The sequence below is a fragment of the Simochromis diagramma genome, unplaced genomic scaffold, assembly GCF_900408965.1.
Source record: "Simochromis diagramma unplaced genomic scaffold, fSimDia1.1 OVJJ01000606.1, whole genome shotgun sequence".
In the NCBI taxonomy this organism is placed as follows: domain Eukaryota; kingdom Metazoa; phylum Chordata; class Actinopteri; order Cichliformes; family Cichlidae; genus Simochromis; species Simochromis diagramma.
The window spans coordinates 824,307-840,036 of record NW_024387233.1 but is presented as its reverse complement, the minus strand read 5'-3'; the positions used below and the strand labels follow the sequence as shown (position 1 = coordinate 840,036).

The window sequence follows — 15,730 nt, the reverse complement described above, 5'->3', positions numbered from 1 at the left end:
GAACAACAATTAATATAGGAAGAGTAGGAATAAATATACACTATAAGACTAAGGTAAGGGGAGTAAATATACACTTTGAGGTAAAAACAGGTTAATTTCAGTCTAACTTTACAATTTAGAATTGCGATTTAAAGTGACCTTGAAGTGGTTTAAAATGACCAACGTAGCAGCTTTACAGTTTACAGTATGAGTGATTTAAAGTGACCTTGAGTGAAATAAAGTCACCAACATAAGCAGGATTGAGTGTAGGATTGTAGGATGGGTCTAATGGCTGTAACGATAATATAAGATTATTTCTTTATTTTTCACACCGAAACATTTAATAAGACAAACTTTAAAGTTAATTAAATATAGCTACAAACTAACATGTGGGCAAGGTTACATGAAACGAACTGAGCCTAAATTAGAAACAAAAACTAAAAGATTAAATCATTTGAATTAACTGAAAAAAAACGAGTCAGGAAATGAGTCTCAGTGCTGCCATATTTATCAAAATAAAATATCGAATGGCTTCAGGTTCAGGTTAGATTCGATTATTTGTAGGTACATTTGGTTTCCACTGAGCAACTCATCCATCTTAAAATGAAAAACTTTCATTAATCTTTGGTTCTCTTCCACAGCATGTTTATGTCTCTTCTTCATCCCAGCTCCCTTCATAAAAGGGACTTTTTCCTTCCCACTGTGGCCAAAGCACTTGCTCGAAGGGAGTAAACTGATTGTTGGGACAAAGGCTTTTACTTCTGCGGGCCACCACTGTAAATAAGTATTACACAGAAGTACAGCCCAGGTCTAGTTCAAATTTAAAATTATACTGGTCCCATGGTTAGTCATGTATGCCACAGCTCAGAACGCCAGGGCCTCTGACTACCACCTGGTCCAAATAGCACTAAACCCATATGGCACCTCCTGTTGGTGGTGAATGTCTGTAGTTTTCAATGGTTGCCACCTATTAAATACAAAGAGTATCACTGCCAGTCCAAAAGTCATAGCTATGTCATAAGAACCAGGTGTGACATTAGCTGACTCTTTACAGGGGTAAACAGTCAGAACTATGTGGAGCCTGATCAGGAAGAGGTTCTTTCTGTCTGTTCAGATTTGTTGTGATCCAATGGCAGCAAAGATTTTAGTCCTGCATGATCATGCAGATGTTTGGTCAGAGCAGATAATGAAGTGAACGGTTTTGCACATTGGTCACACTGAAATAGCTTATTTGCAGCGTGCGATCGTTTGTGTTTGGAGTATGAACTGAGATTCTTGAAGCTCTTGTCACACTGGTCACAGATGAAGTTTCCTTCAATGTGTGTACGTTCATGATCATTACGAGTATTTGCACGAGAGAAGCTTCTGTCACAGTGTCTGCACTTGTATGGTTTCTCTCCTGTGTGGACTCGTTTATGAGCTTTAAGCTCACCTGCAGTGGTGAAGGATGAGCCACACTGGTCACAGAGGTTCGTTTTAATGCCACTGTGAATGAGTTCATGGCGCTTTAATTCGCCTGCTGTGGGGAAGCCTTTCCCACATTCTTTGCAGTACTTGAGTTTGTGTCCAGTGTGTCTACGTAGATGTATTTTTGGGCTCCTTCGCCAATTGAAAGTTTTTCCACAAATGTCACAATGAAACGCTTTCCCACCACCACAGTGATGACAGGGTTGAGAACTGGATCCATCTGTGTCGCTCTGCTTCTAAACAAAGACACAAACACAGTCAGAGTCAGGGAATTTCTTCAAAATCTTTTTCCTGAAGGTTGCCTGAAATTAAGAGAATCTCTGCCAATGTCCAGTTACATTTTACTATGTCAGTGATAACTAAAAAGTAAAATATAGTTATTGTAGGTATACCAAAAAGAATACAACAATAACACTCATGTACTTTCAACTACTGCGTTCACACCGAACGCGTTAGACGCGACCAGAGCTTCAGGTTAACATGTAAAGTCAATGGAGGAGCGTGATGAAGCGCGACTGGGGGTCGCGTGAAACTTCAGAAGCAGATTTGCATTGCAAAAAACACTTTTCTGCCTGATTCGCGCAAAAAGTAGCCTGGCTGATGCGTTTGAAGCGCGAAGTAAAATACGCACTGCAGTTTGTGTGGTGCATTTTGTGCATTCCCGCTTATTGCGTCTACCGCTTGAGTTGGAAAAATCTGAACTCCAGCGTCAAGTCGCGCCGCGATAACCAATCAGGAGCCTCCAGGGCAGAAACAATGTTCTTATTTTTCTCCTCCTTCTCCCTGAGGCTCTTCCACTTTAAGCTGGGTCCTTTTTATTCCTGTCTCTCTGTAAATAGTTATATTTTATATATTCATGTTTAATGTTTTTCAGTTTGAGCATCTTAATATTGTCTCAAATAAATTTTTGTAATGACTAATGTGTAAAGCGTCCTTTACGCCGCTGCTCTGCTCTCCACAGTGAATAGAGAAGGGAGACCCTCTCTTCAAATGCTAGATCGACAGCTGCCATCTTGCAAACATACCGTCTGGCACTACTTCCTCCCACATTTCCGCTTCACGGGCGTGAAAATTGCATATTTTAAAGCGTGACCAGTTCGCTTTGGACGTGCTTCGAGGTGCGAATGCGCACACGACCAGTGAATGCACCATTACTCTAAAATTGTCACTTGAAATAACAAACTTAATGTTTCTTTGCAATATTAATCTAATATTTTTACAATTATGTAGCAATTTAGTGTTACACTTTTATTTTCTTTATATTTCACCACTTTATCATCATCGGACAATGTCTTCGATTAGATTAGGTGGCACTCATGGGGATCTTTTTATGGTTGACATTTTTTATATGACCTCGTACAGAAGCTGAAGCGGAAAACTTGATCTCTGACAGTGGTTGAAATTCCCTCATAGTAAATCCCTCAGGTGCGTCAAAGATAACTAAAATGTGTTTTGAACGGAGACAGAAGAATTTGTGCCTCAAAAGTTTAGGTGTGGATAGTTTCTAAGGCCCACTTACCAGCTGTAATGGAAGTGTTATGAAAACATTAATGTTAACAACCAGCAGTGGCATCACAGGCAAACAGCCTACTTGAGAGTAGACTATTTAGTTGTGGTTGTTTTTTAAGTCTTATATCTTTATAATGACACTACAATTCTTTTTATTCTATGTAGACCAGACAGAAAATGAGTAACTGTAAACTCACATACAGCCACATTTTTACAGAAATAATCTTTTAATACCATGAAAGTGCCATTAAATAATACAGTGACATAAAGGTTTATTTTTTTGACCTAATCATGAAAGAAACAAAACAAAAAATGATATTGAAATGTGATGAATCTCCTGTACATACAGCATAGTTGCTAATATTGTAACAAAATTTAATAAGCAGAGTTGTTCAAACACTAAAACTACAAGATAAAAATGTAAACACATACCTCGCAGTAACTGCACTTGTAGAGTTTCTTCCTGGTGTGGATCTGTTGGTGCGCTTTGAGGGAACTTGGATCTTTAAAAGCCTTATCGCACACGTCACATTTATAAGGTCTCTCTCCAGTGTGAGTGAATTTGTGGATTTTTAAGTCTCTGTTTGTCATAAACACTTTTCCACACTGTTCACAGTAGTACACATCCTCTTTGGTGTGAATGCGTAGGTGTGCATTTCGGTGCCCTACTTGGCTGAAGGTTTTTCCACAAACCTCACAGCTGTATGCCTTAATTCCAGAGTGGGCAACTTGATGAGTCCATAAGCCGCTACGGTGAGCAAAGACTTTACCACACTGATCACAGCTGTACTGTTTAACGCCACTGTGGATACGTTTGTGCTCTTCCAACCCTTCTTTCCGAGAGAAACACTTCCCACACTGATTGCAAGTATGTTTTTTAACTCCACTATGAATGAGTAGGTGTCTTTTTAAACTTCCAGGCTGTCTAAAAGACTTCCCACACAAGTCACAGCTAAACGGTCTCTCTCCAGTGTGAATGACTTGATGTTTTTTTAATGAGACCTTCCAGGTAAAACCTTTCCCACAATCGTCACAGCTGTATGTTTTCTCTCCCTTTCTTCTGTGAGGTTTGTCGGCCTCCTGAGAGCGCTGACTTCTCGCTCCATGTTGGTCCTGCAGTGACAGAGATACAAACAGAGGCAGTGAGTGAAATGCAGTCGTGGAACAAACTCAACCTTCAAACTTCCTCCATTAACACGAGCTTTAAACCTGATGTTGAATCATGGCAGTTGCCAAATACCTTGTGGATTACCCCAACCTTCTGGTGACAGGAGCATACTTTACTATCAATTATTCATTTTTCCATAACTTAACCATTAGAATATCTGTAAATGGCTATACCTAGTGTTTAGATTGAGATATTAATTAAAACTATACCAGACCCCTTATGACAAAGAAGCAACTAAAAGTGGTAAATATCATCTCTCTTATGTTTCTCATCCCCACCCAGAACAAGCAGTAATTAGTAGAGTGAAGCTGATTAAAGCAGGATTATCACGATGCTACAAACTCAATCTCAATACCCAGAAAATTACCTGACTGCCAGAGGGAGGGGAAAAAGAAAATCAGAACAATACTGGACCATGAAAACGTATCCAGCTACTATCCTGTTTATTTTCTCTACTTCTAATCATATTTCATTGCTGATCAGCTGAGAGCTGTTGGGTGGCACTCCACTGTTTTAATCCTATGATATTGTCGAAATGGGAGCTTTAAAGACTTCACAGTATTTCTCATAAAGACCAGGGCTGTCACTCTGAGATGTTTGTAGATCAGATTATGTTTAAATGGGAAATTATTACATTTAAAATTTGGGGGTTTAATATGAATTTCAATTTTCTTAATCTGCTATTTTAGTGTCCTGTTAATGTGTGATCTTCTTATTTCATCTATTAACTTGATTCTTGTTTGTATAGTGTTACGTTTCGGTGTTGTCAGTGTTTTGTTTTTTTGCGTGACTGTCATGTATTTCCTGTTTTACTTTGAAAGTCTGTGTTATGTTACATGACAGTCACGCAAAAAACAAAACACTGACAACACCGAAACGTAACATATAGGTATGAATGTGTAGCCTGGGGCTAACACACAGCAGCCGATGTGGAACCAGCTCCCAGTTTAGATTTGGGAGCCGATGAAGTGCACCCAGATTCACCAACAGAGAAACTGATATTTTTCTCACCTTTTCTGTGAAACTCATTGTTTCCTTTGTAGTGAGTCAGCTGAGACCAAATAGCTGAAAATCTTTCTCTGCTGCTCCGTCAGACTCTTCTCCTCCTGCTGATCAGCTGGGACAAAGAACAGATTTTTATTAGACAACGAGACTACTGAGAGGGACTACAAAGAGAGAGAATACTACACTACAATACTACAATACTTCTGTCCCATCTCACCCCTCCCATAGCACATTGGTGCATCTCCCTGAGTCTGGCGGACATGCACAAACACATGCACATGCTCAGTGGAGTTGCAGCTTCTATGTGAGGCTTTATTAATTGCTCTTTGGGGATAAATAAAGTCTTTCTGATTCTGATATAGCCTAAAAGACAGCATGTTTGCAAACATTAACCAGATTTGTGTAGCTAGCTACATAGAAACAGTGAATATCAGCTTCCTCTTAAGCTGGGCTTTTACTCCTAGCTCTGTACATGCTCACAAAAACAGGCATATCGGGCATCAAAATGACCCCTATGAGTGCACAATACTCTAATAAGCGACCTTATCAGACGGTGATACAATGCAGATGACAAGTCTGTAAAGACAATCAAAGTGTAACAGTAAAATTGCTACATTGTTGCACATAACACGCTCTTCATTTGTAACCTCACAGCTGTCCAGTAGAGCTCTCAAACTTTAAAATGGACACATTTAAACATTTAATGTTATTTAGGCATCCTGCCACAAAATATGACCAATAATTTTAACACCTGCTGCTATCAAGTAAAAATGTGATATTTCCAAGTTGGGTTTTAAAAATTTAGTAACTCCCCTGCAAACAACCTCCCTGGCTTTTGGAGTATAGATAGCCGAGTTCCCCAATTTCAGCTTAAGCCTAATTTTCTCCAGGCCTCAACACACAGACCGCAGTCACCGGTGCATGTCTTTCTTTTTGTCTCCTGCAGTTTGTGTTTTGTCTTATGTGTTGTTACTGGTATCTCTATTCTCTCCTCATCACTCTCACTGCTGTCTGCAGATCATTTTAGGAGTTCACTTCCTCTCATGTGTTCATCCACAGCAGCTGGACAATAAAGTTTATTGTGACCCTGATACTGCAGCAGATCGCTCTCATCCATTTCCTGTTATCACTTCAAATAGAAATGAGGCTGTAGAGGTTTGGTGCAGGCAGAAAAACAGCTGCAGGGACAATGAAAAGACTTTTCTGCTCCAACTTCTCCCAGCATGCTGAGCTAATGATTAGTTGGTGTTTTTCTCCAAACACTCTCTCACTCTTCTCTCAACGTGTTCACAATAAACTGTGAACAGACACCGAGGAGAGCAGCAGAAGACCTCATTCAGGAGCTAAACTCAACATGAACTGAACTCACAGTAAAGTTAGCTCGGTGCTTACCTTTAGATGAGCCCACAAACCGAGAGAAACTCCGCGATGAAGCTGCAACTCTTTCCAAACACAGGAAACGGAGCAGAGACCCACGTGGTTCACGCGGTCGTCAGGTGCGATCGTAGCTACAGGTGACGCCACGCGCTGTTTTCTGAAGTCGTTTGAAAGCATCGGGACGAGCGTTTCCGCGGTCGCCATCTTGGTGATAGAAAACCCACGTAACTTTGGAAGCACGGATCTGGCTGTGAAACGGCTTGCTCATTGGCTAATAATTTGTGATTGACAGGCTCCTATCCAATGAGCATGCGGAGAATATCAAATCCGATTCTTCTTATTAAAATACGGTATGACCAAGAGGATCCCTCAGGGATGGAGAAGTGAACTTGATTGAACCGTGATTAGCAGAGTCGTAACAGCTTTGGCATCTGTAAGACCCAAAGTCAATGTTTATGTTTTGCTTATTTGTTATGGTGGCACAGGTGTATAGCTTTAACTGCGTCTTAGGTGATGGCATGTGGGTGTGGTCACAGTCTATTTACCTGATGTCGGTGTTCGCAGCAGGTGTGTTGGGTGAGTGAATGTGGGCAAACTTTTCTGTTGAGCGTCATTTTTTGGCACACCAGTTAATCCATGCGCTATTTGTAAATTGATTGAAAGCGCAAACGTTTGTTTTTGTTTTGTTCTTAAAATAAATGCGCAAAGTACAAGTCCGACTCATTATGGATTATTGGAGGCGCGTCACAGGGACACAACCAACTCAGCCGGCCGCGGCTTTATTTATGGATGAAAGTCGCAACAGCATCGATCTGATACTGAGTTACTACAGGACGGGTAAATGCAGCTTATGCGGGCTCCATATTGTGTCATGATTTCTGAGATTAATCATCTTCAGTTTACAAATTATGAACACATACACCAGTTTAGCCTCTGTACAAAACCACAGCGGATTTCCAATCAAGTGCAGATGTTTAATTTACTTCAAACACAGCCCCTATTTCCAGAGGCTTAAACGTATTAATTAAGGACTATCCCATTTCATTCCCCACAGTTTTTTTTGAATGAGACATTCACTGACCCTGTCTGAAGTGACCCGAAGTCACCTGCACATCTGTTTGGTCTGCTTTTATATGAAGTACATGAACCATCACTGTAACCAGTAGCGGTTTTTGATACGGGCGACACGGGCGGTTGCCCTAGTGGGCATCGGCAAAAATAAATAAATAAATAAATAAATAAATAATTGCTCGTACTCATGCTGCTCCAACATCAGCCAGCGCATATTGGGAATGGCATAGGCACCAATCGGTTTTCTGTCGCCCATTTGCTGGGAGTAAGGGCGCCCTCCGTTTGCGAGGTGCGCCTGCTGCTTGCGGCACAGGGAGGAGAGGGCGGGGCGGCGGGGGATTCTCTGACCGGATGGAGCAGCATCTAATAACCAACTCGCAAAATAAAAACAAAATAAAAACAAACCAACAAACACGAAAACACCAGACATCATGATACAGATTTATAATTTGCACCCATGTTTTTCCTCGGTGCTCCTGCTCGCTGCTGAAGTCAAAGTGAACTTTATTGTCATCTCCGCTACAGACAGTCCAGAGAGACGAGACGACGAGGCTCCAGTTACAGCAGTGCAAGTAAACAAACAATAAATGTAAGAGTAAGAAAATAAATATACACTTTAGGACTCGGGGTAAAGGATCAATAACAATTTAAAATGTATAATTTACAGTTTGATGATTTAAAGTCTCACACACAACCCGTCGAAAGGGGCGGGGCCGGCTGCTTCCAGATAGAGCACATTTCATTCATAATGATGTAAATCCAAGCCCATTATGTATTCATGATTTGAATCCTGGGTTGTGTGAAATCCCAGAAATAAAACCTACACAAAGTGAATCTGTGAACTAAGGTGTAGGTCTGTTAGGTTAAGTTGTGGTGATCCTCGAGTTGAGGGATGGGTGTTCATACTGGAGTGCAAAATTAAAACCAATGGAAGATGTACAAGAAAAGTTCAAAGCCATCAGGTGATCAGTTTAGAAAAAACAGATAAGAAGAGGAGGAGAAACGAGCTACAGGTAAGCAGACGTGTGATTGGATAATGGCAGGTCATCCTGAAACAATCAGAGTCAGAATACTTTATTAATCCCTAAGGAAATAATGTGGGTTACAGTTGCTCCAAGAAGAAATGGTAAAAATAGCAACAGCAACAGACTAAACTCAAAACAATATGTTATGTTACAGATTTTAATATTAATTAGTCAGTGTCAATTGTTGATTTGTCCTGTTCTCATTGTATGACGAATGATGAAGGCTGTTTGGTAGCTGTTTGCATACAATGCACACTCTCTCTCTCTTCATATGTGTGTGTGTTTGTGTTTTTGGGGAAATTCAGTGTGGTTCCGACAACACTTTTATGTTAATATATGTTTTATGTGTGTGTGGCGGGGGAAGGGGAATTCCAATCAAATTGATTCATGTTTGTGGCTGTAATGTGACAAGATGTGGAAAAGTTCAAGGGGGCCGAATACTTTTGCAAGCCACTGTATAAAATATCCTTGCTCTTATACACAGCGACTTTACCATTTCTGGTTCGGGACCACTGTCTTCTAAAGGCTGGTAAATCTTCTGGTACAAAATGTGAAGAAGTAAATGTGATGCATTCAGCTAGAAATGGAGCGGACAATGTACACTCCAATAGTGGATTTAGTGATCAGTGTTCATGACACTTTGCATGCTAATGATTAACAGCCTTCATTATTCATTATGCAAATGTAGTGTTCATAAGATTGGAGAAACCTGCAGTCAGCTGAGACTGAAGAAGTCTCTGGGATGAGTTACGAAATGTTTGTCCCACTGAAAACGCTACGTCCAGATGAACAGAATCAACTTCTGGGATTTCCTTACCTGGATGATTGAGCATGCATCAAGATATTACCCACAATTACTTAGGTACACGGGAACAAAGGGACAGCAAGTCAGTTTCTTACAGAGGAAGAAATAAACAAATAATTATACTACAATTAATTTTAAGCAGTGTGTAATTATTCAGAAAAAAAACTGAAAGATACGTCACATCTTTCTACATTTTATTTTTCATAGGATTCATTTAATCTTTTACATCCTGCCTGGATAAAATGACGAAAATATATGACTTACAATAAAAATATTTTTACTGCAAAATAACAAAAAAATGTAGGTTTGTGTCTTCATGGAGCAAAACACACTCACATCCTGTAAGAAAACAGACCACTGAAAACTTTACGCATTACCTCGTCCCCCCCCGCCCCGCGGCATGAGCCTTACTTTTTGGTTCCCTTAGCTGTGTTAGAAGATTCCTCAGTTATATAAAACTTGTACATAGTTCTGAGCTTGGGTGTACTGAGTATGCTTTTGGGGTTCTGTTACCTGTACACTCCGTGTTTTGTGACAATAGAGCCCATTTAAAACACATTTCCTGTGAGTTACAACAGAAGTGGCACAGCACTGACACTGATAATTACCTCACAATGAACAGCCAAATAAACAGTAACAGGTCTGACAGTTTGTCCCAGAAGGTGAACTCTTCTGACATTTTGCTTTTCTTGTGATCAGATGATGGGAGTAATGTTGGCTCTGCATGCTGTTTGTGGACACAGCCAGTGAAGTTTAACTTGCTAAACTTGTGTTGGGATAACTAACTCCATAAGCTAAGATTTTGTAATCGCGGCTCGATCGCTTCACAACATTCATGATCTTCTCTTAAACTCTTTTTCTTTCCATTCTGTCTTGCAGCTCTATTGTCATCATCCTTTCCTGAGTATTGCCCTCTCTTTGAAAAAGGAAGAAGGGGCTCAGAATTGATGTAATCCTGCCCCCACCTTCAACCCAAGTATGTGTGGTAGTCATTGCTACCACACAAACATGTCCTGAACCACGCTCACATACTTCTCTGTCACTTCTGACTTCATCATGCAGTACCACAGTGCCTCTTTTTGCACCCTTTCATGTTTTCACTAGATCTACAAAGACAGTGAAGCTCTGACTTTCTCAGGAAATTAAAGCTGAATTCTGTGAAGCCTGATCTCAAGCTTTTTAAGTTTGACGCAGCATCCAGAAGAACTTTTGTTCAGATCCCCTGTTTCTCCCACTGTGTTCAAATGAACCCTGTCAGGGTAATGTCCCATTGGTCTGCCACTTTTCTCACAGGAGGACACTTTGTGGGTCTTTTGATGGCTCCATACACTTTTGTAATGGATGAAAGACTTTCCACACTGATCACATACAAATGATTTAACTCCAGAGTGGGTGCGCTGATGTGATTTTAAGCCAGTCATACGAGTAAAAGCCTTTCCACAGTCACCACATACAAATGATTTAACTCCAGAGTGGATGAGGTGATGTGAGTTCAAGCCAGTCATAGAAGTAAAAGCCTTTCCACACTGATCACAGCCAAACGGTTTATATCCACTGTGGATGAGCTGATGTGCTTTTAAGTTGCTCTTCTGAGTAAAAGAATTTCCACACTGATCACAGGTGAAAGGTTTAACTTCACTGTGGATGCCCTGATGTCTCTCTAAGTGATCTCTATCCGTAAAAGCCTTTCCACACAGATCACAGATAAATGATTTACCTCCAACATGGATCATATAATGTCTCTTTAAGTGACCTTTTCGAGTAAAAGACATCCCACACTGATCACAGCTGAATGGTTTCACACCGGTGTGGAGTAGCTGATGTTTTTTTAAGTTGCATCTTAGAGTAAAGGTCTTTCCACATTGATCACAGCTGAATGGCTTCACACCGGTGTGGATCAGCTGATGTCTTTTTAAGGTGCATCTCAGAGTAAAAGACTTTTCACACTGATCACAGTTGAAAGCTTTAAATCCAGTGTGGATGACCTGATGTAATTTTAAGCTCCATCTCAGAGCAAAGGTCTTCCCACATTGATCACAGCTGAATGGTTTCACACCGGTGTGGATCAGCTGATGTGCTTTCAAGTGACCTTTCTGAGTAAAAGACTTTCCACACTGATCACAGGTCAAGCTTCTGTCCTCCCTGTTGGCGCGCTTGCGTCTTCTGATCTGCTTCATAGCAGGAAAAGTCTTTTCCACAGGGATCGCCGCTGGCTCATCTTTACTTGCTGGTGCTGGATGTTTTTGGTTGATGTCATCCATGTGCTGAGGTTTCGGCCTGCTTTCACTTCTTTCTCCTGTAATGACAAAGAACCCAAACAGTGACATCAGGTCTATACCTTCAGCTCATCCACAAGTGCCCCCTCTTACCTCACAAAGCCGTCCGTGAAAATATTGTCAGACATAAACCGGTCCGTGGTGCAAAAAAGGTTGGGGACCGCTGGTCTACAGCTTTCTACCCCCCAAGGACACGTAGTCTAATGTCTTTATTTTTCAGGGCCATGTCCACTTAATACTACACTATTCGGTTATATGGCATTTTAGTTCATATAAAGCATAAAATTGAGGCACTTCAAATATTTTCATCTCAACACCTCCTCCCTGGAGATAAGGAGGAGGAGTCTCACTATCTGCCTAATAGGGGTGGGGGAAAAAATCGATACTGTGTAGTACCATGATATTTTGTTTGCTAATAATGTATCGATACAGGGACAACAGAAATCGATATTTTGTTACACACAATTTTTTCGTGGACTGGAACATGATCTGACTTCATGTTGATCCTTTTTCTGAGCAGGAATCCTGACATTCCTTCACTGTCCAAATGTGTTTAACTTGTTTTTGGGCAGCAATAAACATGACAGTTTACTTATTTTAATTTAAGACATGTTTTATTTTAATTAAGTTTAAAACTTTTTTATTTAATGTTAAATTATATTTTGTTTTAATTTACTTTCAAATTCTTCAGCTGCTGAAGGGGCTGCATAGTTTTCATAAATTGCATAGTTCAGAATAGCTATAATTGTACCAGATGGTTGCATTCAGTTAAGTTGGACTAGACTGTAATACAAACCGTTCAGTTTGTCAACAATAAAACTGAAATGAGAGAAAGACTGAGTGCGAGACTTTGTTATTAGATAAAATGAATATTGATAAAGTTTACCTTTATGTACAGAATCTGAATATCGCAAAATATTTTAAAAAATTGCAATAATATCGTATCGTGAGTTGTATGGTGATTCCCACCTCTACTGCCTAATGTCTCATGGTGCCTGGGAGTGTCAGTCCAACTCACTCACAATACCCATCTGTGTGTGGAATAACCTGTGAAATACATATTTGATGTTTTCCTACATGTAGAACAAAGTCACACAAAATATACTATAGATATTACTAAAGTCATTTTGTCAAAACATATGATCAACACATAAAATAAAGAAATGTCCATCACAAGAGTTAGCAGCTTACACAAGAACAGAAAGAATATGAAAGAGAAGTGGAAAAGGAAAACAGAGGACTTTTTAATGAAGTCATGATCACTCCACAGACATCACCTTCATATGAAGGGAAACAAAGAGTGTAACTCAAATGATAAAACATTAAGTTCCTGAGGCAGACAGACAGAGAGGCTAAACAGAAGGCAGAAATCAAACCAAAGTGAGCTAAGAGAGAGAGACCCTGTAGAAAATGATGAAGTTAAGCAACCAGTGTAGTTATAACTGACTTACTCTGGATCTCCTCTCAGACTCAGGAGGGGGCGAGCGGGCCGGCTTTGTAGTTGGAGTCGGACCAGCAGAGACAATGGGCTCACTGACCTCCACTCCCCAAGTCAGTCACCACGAGGACAAGTTCTTTGTTTAGAGATGATTTAATCCAAGCTCACCAACAACATCACTCAGCTGTCCTCGTCAGAACTAATAAAATAAAAGCAGTTACATTTAGAAACGTCAGTTTACTAAACATAAAAATATTGCTCTTTTAGCCTCGCTCACATATTCTGTAAAGATTAAATGACTTAAATCATCACGTTGTTTACAAAAACACTTTTTTCTTTTCTTTTCTTTTCTTTTTACCAAACTCAGCAAATAAGTGCGCATCCAGAAATAACTCTTTTATCTCGTTTGACATGGAAACTTAAATTTACAAAGACACACTGAACGCACCTTCCTACCAGCTGTAACCTAAAGCTGGGCAGACACACTGCGATTTTTTCAGTCGCATTATTCAGCTTCTGCTCGAACTGCACGATTGACTCGCAGGGGTTAGAAGTTCATAGGTCACGACACTATACGGCCCGATGCTCTGATGCGACCCGAGTGCTCACACTGTGCGTCCATAAAATTAAGGTTATAACAGAAATTCTGTCGCTCGCTCTCCCTCTCTGTCTTTCACTCACTCACACAGACACGCACACCACCACCATCAACTTTGCTAAATTGCTAATGAAAAACATGATCAGGCAGCTGTGTTTGAGCAGCAATGTAAATCCAACTATTTTCACGGTTGTGTTTGCGCGTGCGCAGTGCGAGAAGCTGCGGTGACACCCTCCCGAGCAAGCGATTTATGTCCGGGAGCTGCTCGGAGGTGTTAATCGCTTCTCGTTACCCCCACGTATACTACACGATACACGACGCACGATGAAGGCCAAAACCGGGCCGATCGACAAAACGGTCGCACGACTCAAAAATTGGCTCAAAATGGGCCAAAAATCGCACAGTGTGAGCCCAGCATAACAGGAGAACGAACGTTCATCTTCGCAGCTGCAATACACACCTCACAACACGCCGTTCATCAATTACATTAAACACGAGGCGTCGCCACAATACTTTGATACGGGTTCTTTAAAAAGTGCCCTACTTTTAAAACTGTGGCAAGACACAGCAAAGAGCACAGTACGCACACCTCTTCTTCTTCGTCTCCTCCCCTGCTTCTTCTTCTTCTTCTTAAGTTTTATTGGCGGTTTGCAAACAATAAAATGGTGCGTTACTGCCACCAACTGGTATGGAGTGTCGACCCTCAAGCCCTCCCCAAATGTTTACTCTCTTTTAAAAAGTGGAATAGGGCCTGATAACACTCACGTCTTGAGTCCTTTTGCAGTAAATCAATGAGATCCAGTTTAATTTTTATGTTACTGAGGTTTTGGATCAGTTACCTTCTCTCCACCTGATATTTCTGACAGTGTAATCTAACACGTTCTATAGTTCACCCTTCTCTGCAGTGATCACGTTTCCCTGCATCATGTTTCCCTGTCATGAATAGTTTTGTGTTCAAACCAGTATGTCCAAACCTTATTCTAGACATGACCACCTCCTAGCGCCTACTCCAAACTGTGCTCTTCATTTCTCCTGCTCTCCTTTGAATTTTATTACAAGCATCGTCCCCTCCTTTCTTTATCCATTGTATTTCTCCCTCTTCTGAAACCACTTTGATGTTTAGATATGTATCCTTTATTTTCTATATAACACATTAATTTGTCATTTATTATTCGCTCCGTAATTTTAAAGATAAATGGTAAATGGCCTGTGTTTATATAGCGCTTTACTAGTCCCTAAGGACCCCAAAGCGCTTTACATATCCAGTCATCCACACATTCACACACTGGTGATGGCAGCTACATTGTAGCCACAGCCACCCTGAGGAGCACTGACAGAGGCGAGGCTGCCGGACACTGGCGCCACCGGGCCCTCTGACCACCACCAGTAGGCAACGAGTGAAGTGTCTTGCACAAGGACACAACGACCGAGACTGTCCAAGCCGGGGCTCGAACCGGCAACCTTCCGATTACAAGGCGAACTCCCAACTCAGATGTTAAAGCTATGAGACTGTACTTTCCTGGATTTGTATCATCCTTTCCTGGTTCATGTATGGGCACAACCACAACCTCTTTTTTAAAGTGATTTAATAAATCATCCGTATCTTCTATCTGTTTCAGTAAAGCCCTATTCTCTATGATGGCATTACTCTTCCTCTTCACCCTTCTTCACTAATATTGCCTGAACTGTGGATTTTAACAAACGTTTTTGCCAACACATTTGCCTTCTCCTCATTTTTTACTGCTCTTGCCTCTCCATTCCTCAAGATTGGACATCCATACTCCTCTTTTATTCCATCCATCTGACCGTACCAGCTTTATTTATATGGTTTTATGTTAACGTTTATATAGCGCTTTAAAAAGTACTGTATATATACAGGTAGATTTAAACAAATAAACAAATAAACAAAATAAAATAATTTCATTAAAAATGTTTTTAAAGAAAGTTGAGTCAACCCCTTAAAATAGTGCCAAAGGCTTCAGCAAATCAATATGTTTTCAGATAAGTTTTAA

At 40.6% G+C, this 15,730-nt stretch overlaps 2 protein-coding genes across 5 annotated transcripts; both read right to left on the bottom strand.

Moving 5' to 3' along the window:
* Window positions 1-465: 465 nt before the first annotated feature.
* Window positions 466-7,128, bottom strand: LOC120746935 (zinc finger protein 761-like). Its single transcript, XM_040052504.1, has 4 exons — window positions 6,521-7,128; window positions 5,135-5,240; window positions 3,388-4,068; window positions 466-1,682 (listed from the first exon to the last, which is right to left on the bottom strand). The coding sequence occupies exons 2-4, from the start codon at window positions 5,150-5,152 to the stop codon at window positions 1,065-1,067; spliced, it is 1,317 nt and encodes a 438-aa protein (XP_039908438.1). The 5' UTR covers window positions 5,153-5,240; window positions 6,521-7,128; the 3' UTR covers window positions 466-1,064.
* A 2,695-nt stretch (window positions 7,129-9,823) lies between these two features.
* Window positions 9,824-14,327, bottom strand: LOC120746942 (gastrula zinc finger protein XlCGF8.2DB-like). 4 transcript variants are annotated; one of them, XM_040052528.1, is made up of 3 exons: window positions 14,308-14,327; window positions 13,134-13,319; window positions 9,824-11,702 (listed from the first exon to the last, which is right to left on the bottom strand). In XM_040052528.1, exon 3 carries the CDS (start codon window positions 11,665-11,667, stop codon window positions 10,549-10,551), a length of 1,119 nt encoding a protein of 372 aa, XP_039908462.1. In that variant the 5' UTR covers window positions 11,668-11,702; window positions 13,134-13,319; window positions 14,308-14,327; the 3' UTR covers window positions 9,824-10,548. The 4 variants fall into 4 exon arrangements, with proteins under 4 accessions (XP_039908462.1, XP_039908458.1, XP_039908460.1 ...); XM_040052524.1 differs by lacking the exon at window positions 14,308-14,327 and adding an exon at window positions 14,179-14,299; XM_040052526.1 differs by lacking the exon at window positions 14,308-14,327 and adding an exon at window positions 14,263-14,282.
* Between the last annotated feature and the right edge of the window lie 1,403 nt (window positions 14,328-15,730).